The following is a 14,025-nucleotide window of genomic DNA, read 5'->3' on the forward strand; positions in this document are numbered from 1 at the left end:
AAAGTTAAGAAATCCCATAAACAAACTTGTCTATATAATGTAAGAATCTGCTTAAACGAATGAAACTTGACACCATTAGAGAATCAGTGTAACTATTATCCCCAAACTATTCAGAATGCACAATGAATACCATGAAACCATTAAAGGTTTAATTTGCTTGTCAGTGCTCTGTGTGGTACAGTGTCCCATTCCTCGCAATGTTTAAACCTGGCTTTGAAGACAGAATTTTTTCATTTCTTCACAGACTTGCCTATGACTTCTGTGACTATGCTAATGGCATGATTCATAAGTATTGATGACTAGATCTTCACAAAACCCCTCTGTGATGCAGGAAAACCACTAACCCAGCTTTCAACTAGAGAACCAAAGCATATAGATGTTAAGAAAAAAATAGACACTAATCTGGGGTATTTTACTTGATGAAGGGCCTGTGTTTTACTGAGCACAGAGTTTTAGACAGCATTTTATGCATTGAGAGCGTATTTCCCCTTGACTTCAGGCGAGGCTGCAAGCGCTTACCAGCTCTGGATTGGTACAACTGAATACCCTGAATTCAGTTCTAAGGCAACAATGAGATCCTTTCTAAAATGTGCAACATCAAAGATCTATCAGAGTGGGAAATAAACATCAAACAGTGCACTTAATGAAAACAGAAACTGAGAAATGAGGATGTGCATCAGTTCCATTTCCCTGTCTCTCTGCAGAGAGCAGGCAGGAAAGCACATTTCATACCTCTTTCTTCTGTTCGATTAGGAAGACATTCTGGCCTTTCAGGAGGCACCTTTTTGATTTCATGCTTTCGATCTGTAGTACCTGTCAAAGAAAGGAAAATTTGGAATTCTGAAGAAGTCAACAAACCAGCACATACGATTTAATTCTGCAATTTCTTAGGCTTTTTGCATGCTCTGATTTGAAAATGTCTCGCTAAAACTGAACATAAACCTAGATTCAAGTATTTGCTTACATCAATATGACAAAAAAAGCAACTACATATTTATGTTCTCCCAGATCAGGTTCACAGTTTCCAAAATGTGTATCTCAAAGGAACAGGTACTTTCTGACCATCCCGTAAAAATAAAAATAATAAAAATTAAAAATAATTCAATAACTACAGATTTTTAGAGTGTGAAAAGATTCTTTACCATTGTAGACATACTTAATTGAACAATTCAACAGTGTGGAGAATAATTAGGATCAATTAATTAGAATAAATTAATTGGGCATTTCTGCCAAAAGAATACTTAATACAGACAAACACAGGGCTTATTTTACATTGAGTACCCTTCTCTTTTTCAACTCTAGTACTAGCTGTTCACTTCAACATGCTAGAAGGATGAGAACAGTAGTACTGACAGTATTCTGCACGACTGTTTTAATCGACAGTTTATAGCCTGGAGGTGTAAGCCTCTGTTGCCTTCTGCCTCTGTAGTGAAGACCCTGACATACTGACTTCTGTTGCTGGTAGGAATACGGGAACTTGTGGCACCAACAATGGGAAGATTTCGCAAAAATTTCCTGGCACAGGAAAGATGCAATCTTCCAGTCCTTGTATTACAAGAAATGCTTTACTGGATATTGGCTTCACTGCACTGGCTAAATACTAGGTGCTAATACCATTTCAACTTAGTAGTGTTGAAAACTGCTTTAGCTAGGACTATCAGTATTCCAGTAAAAATTACAGTAGATGATATCCAAGAAAAGTGAGGAGGCAGGGCAGGGAACACATGCAATTTTTTTCTTCAATCTATTCTATTATATGCACTTCTAAAATACATTTACATTTTTTGAATGTTCTGTCACAACTCTCTTCTGAACCTGGTTCCCAGAAATCACTACTCATCGTTGGCCCTTGTTTCTTTACATAACTGTGCTTTTGGACAGGCAGCATTTGCATCACTTATCATGGCAATAAATAATACCAAATTCCCATTTTATGGTTGGATTGTATGATCTTAAGGGTCTTTTCAACTAAAATGGTTCTATTAAAATACTTCACTCCTGAAGTGTTGCTAGAAACAAATTAAAGACTTTCTAAACACAAGTTATGCAAAGCACAAGTCAACATATTGATAGTCTTGCACATACTAGCATGTTCAAGAAAAAGAGACACAAGTCCGTATACCTAATTACAGTAAGATTAATAGTCATCATTAACACACAGAGGGATATTTTTAGGACATTTCTAAACCAGTGAGCCTACAAATACTGGCGAGCTCCCAGGCACAAGTCTACTCCCTGCCTGTGTTGTCACCCCCAAATTAATAAGAACTTAGGCAGGCACCATGATCCTGCCTTAGCTGCCATAAGAAAGTCACCTGCGAGGAAGCTCTGGTGAACACTGTACAAGCTCCCAGAGGGACTTGGAAGAATATTCTTACCCTCCAGACTAGATGCGGGTGTATTGCTTATCCCAGGTACTCGGTGAAATGCCTAATGCTTTCCAAAGGGACTTGTGCACCTAACTTTGGCTCTCCAGTTTTCACATTACTTTGTATAGTAGCCCAGCACAGATGGCCCTGGAAGTCTACTGCTATGCAGATCTGGAAATACAGCGAAACTTTCAGCTATATTATAATACAAACTAGACACCTCCTTCACATATGTGCTGCTTATACTACAAAGACCAGCTCTAATTCCCTGCTCTGATTTTATGCTCTGCATCAGAAGATACTGATATTTAATTATTTAGGCTTCAACTGACAGTTATCAATTTATTCATCACTATGACTGATTAAATATACAGAAACATCACTGGATGTTGTTACCTGTCATTAACAGTAAGGCTTGATGTGGGGATGTGGTAAAATATAGTATTATCTCAGTAAAGTGATAATTTGACAAGGTAGATGATGCCAGGATAGTAATAATAGTCCATAATAAACACATAGTTTTCACCTTTACATATCTATCAGAAAAAACTCCTGTGCATAACAAGGATACCCTTGTAAAAAAACAGAGTTTAAACTTAAACAGGGCAAGTTCAGGTTAGATATAAGGAAGATGTTCTTTACTGTGAGGGTGGTGAGGCACTGGAACAGGTTGCGAAAGAAGTGGTGAACGCTCCATTCCTGGCAGCGTTCAAGGCCAGGTAGGACAGAGCCTTGGGTGACATGGTCTAGGCGTGACACATTCCTGTCCATGGCAGGCGGGTTAGAACTGCATATCTTAAGGTCCTTTCCAACCCTAATCATTCTGTGATTCTACAATAACCAGCCAAGACTTGTCAAAGACTGAGTATGAAAACAAAGAACAGCAATAGCCTTGGCTTTGCCACAGACTTATATGGCCTTGACTGAATTGTCTGCATCCTTTATGCATCCATTTTTCTTTCTGAAAACAGGCATATTATCTTCCTATGGTGACACAACTAATGCATTGCATGCTAACAGGTACAAAAATATTAAAAGTAGTATTCTCTAATTATAGGCATATAAATTGAAAGAAATACAATGTTTTATAGAGCTTTTCTAAAGTTGTCACTAAGACATATTTAATAAGCAGGCGCCACTAGATGGCAAGGTTATACTGCTCTCTCTGGACACTGTTACTGATCTTAAAATCAAATTCATGTTTCTATGAGTCTAAAGACAGAGTGAAGAATAAACCATGGGTGTCAATAAGTAAACTAAATATTTAAAGTCATGATTCTGTAGTTGGAGACTGCTTGACAAATTAAAACTATCTAAATTATAGCCTATTGATTCACAGTAGATTGTACACGGGTGTAACTTTTTCTTCTATTAATAGATCAAGACTGCGGGAGAGGGAAATTTACGTTTTAAAGCACTGAAACCTGGAACAGACCATAGTGACAAGTAAAATTATCTGGATAGATTGAATGTGTTCATTTCGCTTTTCTAATGTGTGCCAACACTGGGGGAAGTGGTAGTGCTGTTGCAGAATTTTAACAAATGGATCGGAGTTAAGGGATTAAAGAATTCCAGCCATACTTATGTTTCCACCAAACTGCATTACAAATGAAAACTGACAGCATCCCCTGCCTTTTGCTGAACAGAACTGGAATTTGGTTTCTGAGGTCAGAACTGCCAAGCATGTAGGTATTTTAACTGTTTCTGAGTTTCATGGAAAAAGGAAATCACGCAGGCACTTTTGAAAATTTGTATTGAGAGGTCATTTTAAAACTACCAATACAAGTGGTTTCAGCTCTCAGTATTCATACACAATTTAGTCTAACATATTCCAAAGCCAGCTTCGCTAGTACTCATCTGTTTGCAAAATCATCAGCCCCTTAATACATTTGCAAAACCATTATCTACATGAACAGGTTCAGGATAACTCCTTTAAGTTTTATTCTTACAGCTATGAAAATTGAAAATTAAGAATCTACATATGGCACAGAACCTGGAGACAGACAGAAAGGTCCAGCATTCATGCAGATCTGCAGCTCATTTACTGCAACTCAGATGAGGACACTGTATTACAGCCAAGTTCTCTGGAACTATCTTATGGACATGCTAAAAAGCTCTTTATCTCTAGAATGAACCAGATCTGGAGATGTAAAGGGAATGCAGTTTCCTCTTGCAGGTATGCTCAGACTCCAGCATACTGGGTGTATACTGCAAAGACATGCATACAATCAATTTCAGTCAAGGAACAGAACTGGAGAACTTGTAAAAACTGAAGTATCAATGCTTGCTCTGACTTAACATGTTCAAGGGGTAAAATATGGCATTTAAAAGAGGTGAAGATGGTTGCCTGCAATATACTTAAAAAGTGCACCAGCCTTTCAGGGTTATCACATTTTTGCAACTTGATTCTTAGTTATTAGTTGTTTTCTAGGCACCTCCTGCTTATCAATTTTGATACAGATAAATTCTATATAAATTTGAGTACTCTTTATTTAGATTGACATGTGCTCACTGACATATGCTGTACAGCATCAGCTGCACCTTACCTGATCCTTGTTTGATGATAGGAGCTGCTGGAGGTGGTGGCTTCTTCGGTCTCTAAAATTTAATAACAGAAGAAAACAGACTGTTTTAAAATGCCTGTAAACCTCATTCATACAAAGGTTTCCATTAATAGCAATAATACATTGCTTACCATTAATAACTACAAATCTTGACACTACAGATCTGTCAAAAATTTCCCTGGAATAACTTCATTAAAACAAATTTGAAGAGAGAAAATATCATTGACAAATGAAATTTCATTTTTTTACCTTTGCAACTGAAATGTTCTGCTGAGAGGGGTAAAAAATGAAAAAAAAAAAAAGTCCAGTTCATGTGCCTTAAGGTGAGAGAAGTACATGATCCTTGATTTACCTAAGAAACCTAGTCATTTAAATTTTAGTCTTGTAAATATTCCAACCCATTTTGGAAAAGAACCCCACCAAACACAAGAAAAACAGATAGGCATGGCAAAATCTGAAGCCTGTTTTTTCAGATGCATAAATGGAGCAAAAGTGCAGAACACAGGAAATACTGCAAAGGTTGCATTTTATTCATTCACTATGAGAAATCTACAGCTCCAGTTGTGAAAGACAGTTATCAGAGTTTTAGATGTCTGTTGAAATGAAATAAATTATTCCAACTAGTCTGTACTTTTTACTTTTATCTTCTTTATTATGACAATTTTCCTAATAGATCTGTAACGGTGTGGCTGAGAAACATGACAACCAAATTAGCACTGGAACCATTCCTCTTCATGTCTAGGCTAGGGAAAGAGTGGCTTTTCTTCTGTGTTGATGTGTGTGTATGCATACACACCATACTGGCATTTACCATACACATCTTGGAATGAATTCAAAATCAAATTACATACCTTAACTCTCACTGTTAAAAAGCCATGAAGTATCATAATTAAAGAGAATAATGGTAAAAATTTATAATTGTTTTCTTCATATGTCAATCATTTTTTTCTATAGAAGGACGTTATTTCTTTTGCTACAGATAGATCACAATTGCTGTTATCACAGCAATCAACCTTGCTGGGTATGCAGTATTGTATATAGACTTGTGAACCTACCTGTAAGATGATTTTCTACATACACATGGCTTTGACCATTTAGGTTCATATTTTCTATCAAACCCATGTTGATATCAAATCCCTCCCTATTATTTTCTATACATCTGCCAAAAGGATCGCATACTTTCAAGATCAGCTGTTTTGCTCGCTTGCAATAATTAGTTCAGCCTATGCTCTAGGACTTCAAAGTTTTGGTCTGAAGACTAACAAGGAGTGAGGTTGCTGTGAAGGCTGAGCCCTTGCTGCTCACCCTTCCCAGCGATCTCTTTCAAATCTGGCAAATGTATTTAAAAATACATGGTGAAAAAAAATAAACTGCAGATGAACAAGTGAGAGATTCACTTACAAATTCCACTCCTGATTAAAAGTAAAACATTAATGTACCTTGTACACAAAGGAGAAAGCATCCTATGGTTCATTAGACAAAGCGGCTTTAACTGGAAGCTGACTGGGGAAATACATTGTTTCAAAAAGGCAGACAAAGATCAGAATGGAGGTAGCATGAAAAAGCCTTAATACCGCTGAGGGAAACATGGAGAAGCAAGGAAGAATTACAAGGGTCTGTGGCTGGATGAGATAACTGAGAAGGTGACAGAGACAGACTAGAAATGAAGCCAACAGAAAGGAAACCAGGACTTGTTGGACAAAAAGAGAGCGAAACTACGGAGAAGAGACAAAGAGTGAAAGGGGAGAGGAAAAGAAGCTGGATAAAGAAATTTGGTGTAGGGATAGAAAGTAAATCCAGATGGTGATTCAGACTCAGGTAGTGAGCTCAGGGGGAAATTCTGTAATTGAGACCACCTAAGAGGTGGAGACTGGGACTAAGCAATGAATAGAAAAGGACTCGGACAAATACCCATGTGTGGAAAAAAAATCAGGATTGGAAAACTGGGGACTGAATAATGAGATGGGAAAAAATATCAAGCTTTTGTTCAACAAACAGAAGAGCTACTGCAACAAATACTTTCATGCCATCGGATGAAATCCAAGGTTTCTCACATCAGAAAATACCTGACAAAGCCACTGAAAAAGTACCCATTTCTTTCCCTTTTAGCACTGATTCAAGCAGATAATCTATAGTCCTACCAGTTCTTTACTCATGTGGCCAGATCTGTGCCATTAAAAAAATTAATAAAGCTTTATTCTCCACATTTACAGCAAACCTAGCTTCAATTTCTAAGTGTCTGAACATTTAATTTATTCTACAAGTCACAGTCACAGTACTCTGAAAAACACTACAAGATACAGAGTTCATAAGTTCAAAAAGACTGAATAAATTTCATCACGAAAAATTGCGTAAAAGATTTTTTTTTTTTTCTTCTATAATAAACTCACTGTGTTTTACAGTTTAAGATTTCTGCCTCTTCTGGAAATCACCTTCTTTTATTATTAGGCCTAAAGCCAGGATATCCACTCTGCTATGGAACTGCATTTTCATCTCCCACAGTTTTTGCTGCTCTTCTACCTTCATTTTCAATAATTCTCCTGTTAGCTTCTGTGAGTTGTTTAATAGTTGCTTTATTAAGCTTTCCAAGTGATTTAATTTTTGCCTCTGGCATCCAATTTTATTGCCAGAGATTGAAGTTGAGTGTCAGTAAGTCTCTGTTTTATCACAGAAGGCTTACACTGTCCTTGTGAAATACTCATCAAAAGCCTGATTGCAAGTTTGTAATATCCCACTGATGACTGACAAGGTTCCTAGAAATGGAATGGACTTTTGGGGGAAGTAATCCGTTACTTTATTTCAGGAAGCTGCAGGATTTCTAAATATTGTTTGGCAAATAATAACGCCATCTTTTTCAAATAAACAGAAGCTGAAATAGCTTCTGCATAGATTTTATACCTTCTTTTTTAATAATTCTGAGAGAGATAAGGAAACATGCCTCTGAGATACCAAAAGCTCACTGTTGGTTTTCAAATCTCACAGTTAAAATTTTCCTCTTCTCATTCTGGAAAAGCGTTTGACTGCTGTCAATCATACACGTGGTATGTTAACTTTATATTCCATCACAGAAACAATGGAGAAGAGTTAACAGTTCTGGCCACCACTGCTCATCTGACTCAGCAAATTTTTCTGGGACCTCCAGTTTCTCTCTCTTTCATACTTAGGATGCAGGAAAGAGGGCTTTTCAGAGCAACAGAGTGGAGGCTGACTGACTGGATGGGCCAATCAAACCCTTCAAAGAAACTCCATAATAGGATTTTGACTGCCCCATGCTCTTTTCATGGATGCTTTCTAACCCAGAATTTCATTTTCTTTAACAATATTTTGTTACTAAAACTTTGTGAAAATCACATACCCAAAAGAGAATTTCTTTATCTCCACTTTTATTCTGTACTCTAAAGTGAAAATGGAAGAATACATTGCTTACCTCTTTTTCAAAATCAGAAGGAAGAAGCTTGACAAAGTTATCTGGAAACACACCTCGTCTGCCATTTAGTTCTCCTTCCCACCATCCCACATCAACGCAATCCTACAAAAGAGTAAAATAACATGAAAACCACAATGTACTTGTGTGCTGAAAAGATCTGTGTGCTGAAGTGCTCTTTTGCATAATGTCCTGCCTTTTTGCTAGAACATGACAATTTGCTGGAGTGCCAGGTTAACAGGATAATCTACCAGATAAGAACCTCAGTAATCACTCTGCATTACAACATCACATAGAGCAGGTAGAAAAGAACAATAAACATGCTGTACGAGCTCAAGAGCTTGTCAGTGTCTAAAGCAAAACACTATTTCATCATTTGATCTATTAAACCAGAAAGCATTTCCAGCACGTATGATAATACTTCTCTCCGACTTCATTTTACAGAATGACAATAACTTAATTAAACATCATAAATCCCAGGAGGTAAAAAAGCTCCTTTATTTCCCACATTTTCCAGAAAAGCTCGACACATTAGAATTATTACATTTCATCACAGTCCAATCAAGAAGGCACTGTACTATTGAACAGTATCAAGAATCACCTTTTTCTGCAGCATTTTTGAGCAGCACAAAGCAGTCTGTGCAGCAAAACAATGCACAGCTAAATGCCTGCAATAAATCAACTAGTTCAGTTGATTTAGTTAGTGAGTCTAAACGATGAAAAAAATAGTACAGGTATTTTGGTCACGAATAATAACAGTGATAGAAGCCACAACCATTTTAGAAAAGTTTGTCATTGTTCCTTAATTCCTGGATGGCAAACTTCATGATCACTGGTTTTGTGTTTGCTAAAGAGAATACTTCTAGTTAAGATTTTCCACATTCTCTGAAAGCTGTAGCTGAACCAATTCAGCTCTATTCCAAAACACATAGGAAAGTCACCCACTGTCTGCTCAGTCATAAAACCCTTTCAGTCAATTTTAGCAGCTGGCTCAGCCCTTGGCTGGCCAACTTTTCTATCCTCTTGAGCAGTAGCCTTAAATCTTCAGGTAGTTCAGAGCCATGCAACAAATATTATATACCTCAGGCATGAGGGAAAAGGAAATCCCACAAACAGGGCATGGGTTTAACATGACAAAAACTCACCAAGGATCCCTCCATTCTATGAGAGCCAGGGCTACACAGGGCTGGGTTTACAGCTTGGACCCTGCGTCATCTGGCAACATCAGCCTTAAGCTATCACTGTGGCACCACTGCTTCCACAGTTACAGAACTGGACTGACCAAGCCACCTGCTCCTGCCAGGTATATCCAGCTGTCCTGGGAGCAGAGTCACACTGTAACTACTCAAGACTTCAACACAGTGGATGTTAATATTCTAACATTTCTAACCCAACCCTCTGGAAACTCTCTCAGATTTAATGAAATACTTCAGTTTTTCAAAATATCACATTTCACCACTGTTCAGAAAAGATAAGTTGAAATTTAGGAGCTGTGTTCTCTGAATACTCAGTGGCACAAACATAGATATGACTGTTCTAGCTTGGGGCATGGTCACTATTCCAGGTCATCCTTCAGTGAGGATTCTCCATCACTCACTGTTGAAGAAACTGAGTGGTTTTTTGCCCTGAAAGGACTTTATATGGGCTATGGAAAAATGCATGATAATATAAAACGCTGGCTCATTACAATCATCCATTTCTTCTCATTTTTCAGTAAAGTGAGAGAGCTAAAAAGCTGTGCATCTGGTATACCAGAATAAAATTACAAGAATATATGCGGGGTATGGATATAATAAAAGTAGCAAGAGTGAGCAAGTAGTTTAGGAAAAAAGCAGAGGCAATGACATACACTAATAGGTTTGCACAGAGAACAAAGCTACGAAAACTGGACAGAGGCAAATTAAATAGGCCAAATATTACAAGTCTCATATATGCTATCAGGCAACATCTCTCTGGAAACAGCACTGGATCAAGAAGTTCAGAATCTTAACATTCTCACTGTGTGAGAAAATAGCTTTAAGAACACCAGGTGGAACTGCATGTCTTAATGCTGTTCATCCACACAACTTGGCTTTGAAGACATAACTGTTTTGCAGTACATATAAAAGCTCCAGGGTTAAAAATGTCACATGCTCAAATCAGTCACTGTTGTAGCCATGTATAGTATCATAGAAACATAGAATGGTTTGGGTTGCAAAGGACCTTAAGATCATCAAGTTTCAGCCCCCCTGCCATGGGCAGGGACACCTCACACTAAACCATGTCATCCAAGGCTCTGTCCAACCTGGCCTTGAACACCGCCAGGGATGGAGCATTCACAACCTCCCTGGGCAACCCATTCCAGTGCCTCAGCACCCTAACAGGAAAGAATTTCTTCTTTATATCCAATCTAAACTTCCCCTGTTTAGGTATGAACCCACTACCCCTTGTCCTATCACTACAGTCCCTAATGAAGAGTCCCTCCCCAGCATCCCTATAGGCCCCCTTCAGATACTGGAAGGCTGCTAGGAGGTCTCCACGCAGCCTTCTCTTCTCCAGGCTGAACAGCCCCAACTTTCTCAGCCTGTCTTCATACGGGAGGTGCTCCAGTTCCCTGATCATCCTCGTGGCCCTCCTCTGGACTTGTTCCAACAGTTCCATGTCCTTTTTATGCTGAGGACACCAGAACTGCACACAATACTCCAGCTGAAGTCTCACAAGAGCAGAGTAGAGGGGCAGGATCACCTCCTTCCACCTGCTGGTCATGCTTCTGCTGCTGTAGCCCAGGAATGGTTGGCTTTCTGGGCTGCAAGCGCACACTGAAGCCGGCTCATGTTCATTTTCTCCTCAACCAACACCCCCAAGTCCTTGTCCACAGGGCTGCTCTGAATCTCTTCTCTGCCCAACCTTTAGCTGTGCCTGGGATTGCTCCGACCCAGGTGCAGGACCTTGCACTTGGCATGGTTAAACTTCATGAGGTTGGCATCAGCCCACCTCACAAGTGTGTCCAGGTCCCTCTGGATGGCATTCCTTCCCTCCAGCGTATCAACCGAACCACACAGCTTGGTGTCATCGGCAAACTTGCTGAGGGCGCACTCAATCCCACTGTCCATGTCAGCGACAAAGATGCTGAACAAGACCAGTCCCAACACTGATCCCTGAGGGACACCACTCGTTACTGGTCTCCAGCCAGACATTGAGCCATTGACCACAACTCTCTGTGAGCAGCCATCCAGCCAGTTCTTTATCCACCGAGTGGTCCATCCATCAAATTGATGTCTCTCCAATTTAGAGACAAGGATGTCGTGTGGGACAGTGTCGAACGCTTTGCACAAGTCCAGGTAGATGACATCAACTCCTCTACCCCTGTCCATCAGTTCTGTAGCCCCATCATAGAAGGCCACCAAATTGGTCAGGCAGGATTTCCCCTTAGTGAAGCCATGCTGGCTGTCACCCAGCACCTTGTTGTTTTTCATGTGCCTTAGCATGCCTTCCAGGAGAATCTGCTCCAAGATTTTGCCAGGCACAGAGGTGAGACTGACTGGTCTGTAGTACCCTGGGTCATCCATTTTCCCCTTCTTGAAAATGGGGGTTTTATTTCCCTTTTTCCAGTCATTGGGAACTTCACCTGACTGCCATGATTTTTCAAATATGATGGCCAGTGGCTTAGCAACTTCATTTGCCAGCTCCTTCAGGACCCGCAGCTGGATTTCATCAGGTCCCATGGGCTTGTGCACATTCAGGTTTTTAAGATGGTCTCAAACCAGATCCTCTCCTACAGTGGGCCCAAGGTCTTCATTCTCACAGTCCCAGCATCTGCCTTCCAAGACTTGGGTAGTGCTGGTCCCTAGCTTCCCAGACAACATCCCTGTATTCTTCCCAGGCCACCTGTCCTTGCTTCCACTTATTATAAGCCTCTTTTTTCATTTGAATTTTCCTCAGCAGCTCCTTATCCATCCAAGGAGGTCTCCTGGCCCTCCTGCTGCACTCCCTTCTAGGTGGGATGCAACAGTCCTGAGCTTGCAGTAGGTGATCCTTGAATATCAACCTATATCATATAATACCAATATAAGGGAACAGAATGTTAAATATTCATTAAAAGACAGATCTGGTTTGGCTTTGTTTTGTTTTTCAAGAGCAGTATCCAAAGTGACTACAGACTTTAAAATACAGCCACTCTGACCTTCATCTCATCATCTGCTAGAATTAGTCATATGCCCTCACAATGCTTACAAAACATCCACATACTACAAAAGTACAGAGAGGAAAAAATAAGAGGAAACAAGTAGTTCTTTGTCAAGAAGAAGCATACAGTAGTTCAAATAGAGTAGAGGATCCACCGAGAAAAATCTGAATGTGAATGGGCAATAAAAGATTGTACAATAATACATGCATTGCAAACCAGCTTTATTGCTATATTTCCATGAAATCATTTGTTTCAGCTGCTACAGGGATGACAGAATAATGCAAGTTAACTTAATGAGGCGTACTTAATATGAAGAGAAATCTTAAAATTATTGTTCACAATGCCTGTTCTTGTTGGCATTCTTCTGTAAGTTATAACGCATGAACATTGGATGATACTTGACAGAAAACAGACTAGCATTAAAAGATCATTGCTTTTATGTTCTGGTTGGGTTTTTATAGTTACTTTTCTATTTTAAGCTTTTTATTTAGCTTATTTAGTCCACCTCATCTCCTGAGATACAGTATGTGCTAACATAATACATGAGCTAAATAGCCTGGTTTCTTGCATCATGTCTGGTTTGGGGGTTTGTTTCCCCCCTCGCCCCTCCACATCTCAAGATTTTACTCTGATATAATCTGTTCCTAATCTACAGATGCAGGCACCGAACAATTCTGCCATTCTTTTTCTGGTTGTTTTCTCTCATGCTCAGTCTGTGCATTTCTCCTGTGTTCTCCTTTCTCTTTAGCAGGATGGCCTTTACCAAGGACACTTACCTTTTCTAGACCTTCCTGGGAGTTATATAGCAGTATTTACCGTTTCTGTTAGACTGTCAGGCCTTTGCTAGTGAACAGGGCTTATTCCTGACTCACAGATGTTTTCAAAATATCCACTAAGTGAACACAGGGCTCCATGAGGGACTGAGATAATCAGCTAGTCATGCATGGCATGGGAAGGTGCTGTGCAGGATGCTACTCTCACTGCAGAGCCAGCACCCCTCATTCCTGATGTGAAGGCGCCCTCCCACTTGGCTCTATCTACTTGCACAGCCTAGTAATCAGTGCACTCAACTGTTCTATCACATGGTGTGTTCTATAATGCCCTCCACCCCCTACGCCACTAATCTGAAATTGCCAAAATATTTATGACCCGATTTAGATTTTGAAAAATATTAAGAATAATTCAAGCAAAGCTTCTGCTTCAGCTGATACCACAGCCTAGTGTTAGCTGATAAACCTGATTAAACAACACACTACATGACATACATTCTTTTTAGGTCGGATTTTTTTATGCTCTTAGGAAACACAACTCTTACTCCGACTTCTTCATTTTATTAATACACATGAATGTCATATTCAATGCTTTGTTTAAAGCTCATTTGTTTTCATGAAGATGCTGTTTGCGTTACACAGTCATTAATCCCAAACAGCTGCAGGTTTGCTTTTTATTCTTCTCCGGCTTGTTGCTCAGGCTTATGAAGCCAATAACCATGCTGGATTTTCA

The 14,025-nt window shown here is 39.4% G+C and overlaps 1 protein-coding gene across 9 annotated transcripts in view; it reads right to left on the reverse strand.

Moving 5' to 3' along the window:
- Window positions 1-14,025, reverse strand: part of SH3KBP1 (SH3 domain containing kinase binding protein 1) — a 232,221-nt gene that overhangs the window by 28,510 nt on the left and 189,686 nt on the right. For all 9 annotated transcript variants that reach the window (XM_061453237.1, XM_061453241.1, XM_061453236.1 and 6 more), the window contains 3 exons: window positions 8,361-8,462; window positions 4,916-4,967; window positions 733-813 (listed from right to left, as the gene is read on the reverse strand). In XM_061453237.1, the coding sequence (XP_061309221.1) occupies window positions 733-813; window positions 4,916-4,967; window positions 8,361-8,462 (235 nt within the window). The remainder of the gene's footprint in view (window positions 1-732; window positions 814-4,915; window positions 4,968-8,360; window positions 8,463-14,025) is intronic.

The sequence above is a fragment of the Pezoporus flaviventris genome, unplaced genomic scaffold (assembly GCF_033815535.1).
Source record: "Pezoporus flaviventris isolate CSIRO_AGI_PZ_B2104156 unplaced genomic scaffold, CSIRO_AGI_Pfla_v1 ptg000015l, whole genome shotgun sequence".
Classification (NCBI taxonomy): Eukaryota; Metazoa; Chordata; class Aves; order Psittaciformes; family Psittacidae; genus Pezoporus; species Pezoporus flaviventris.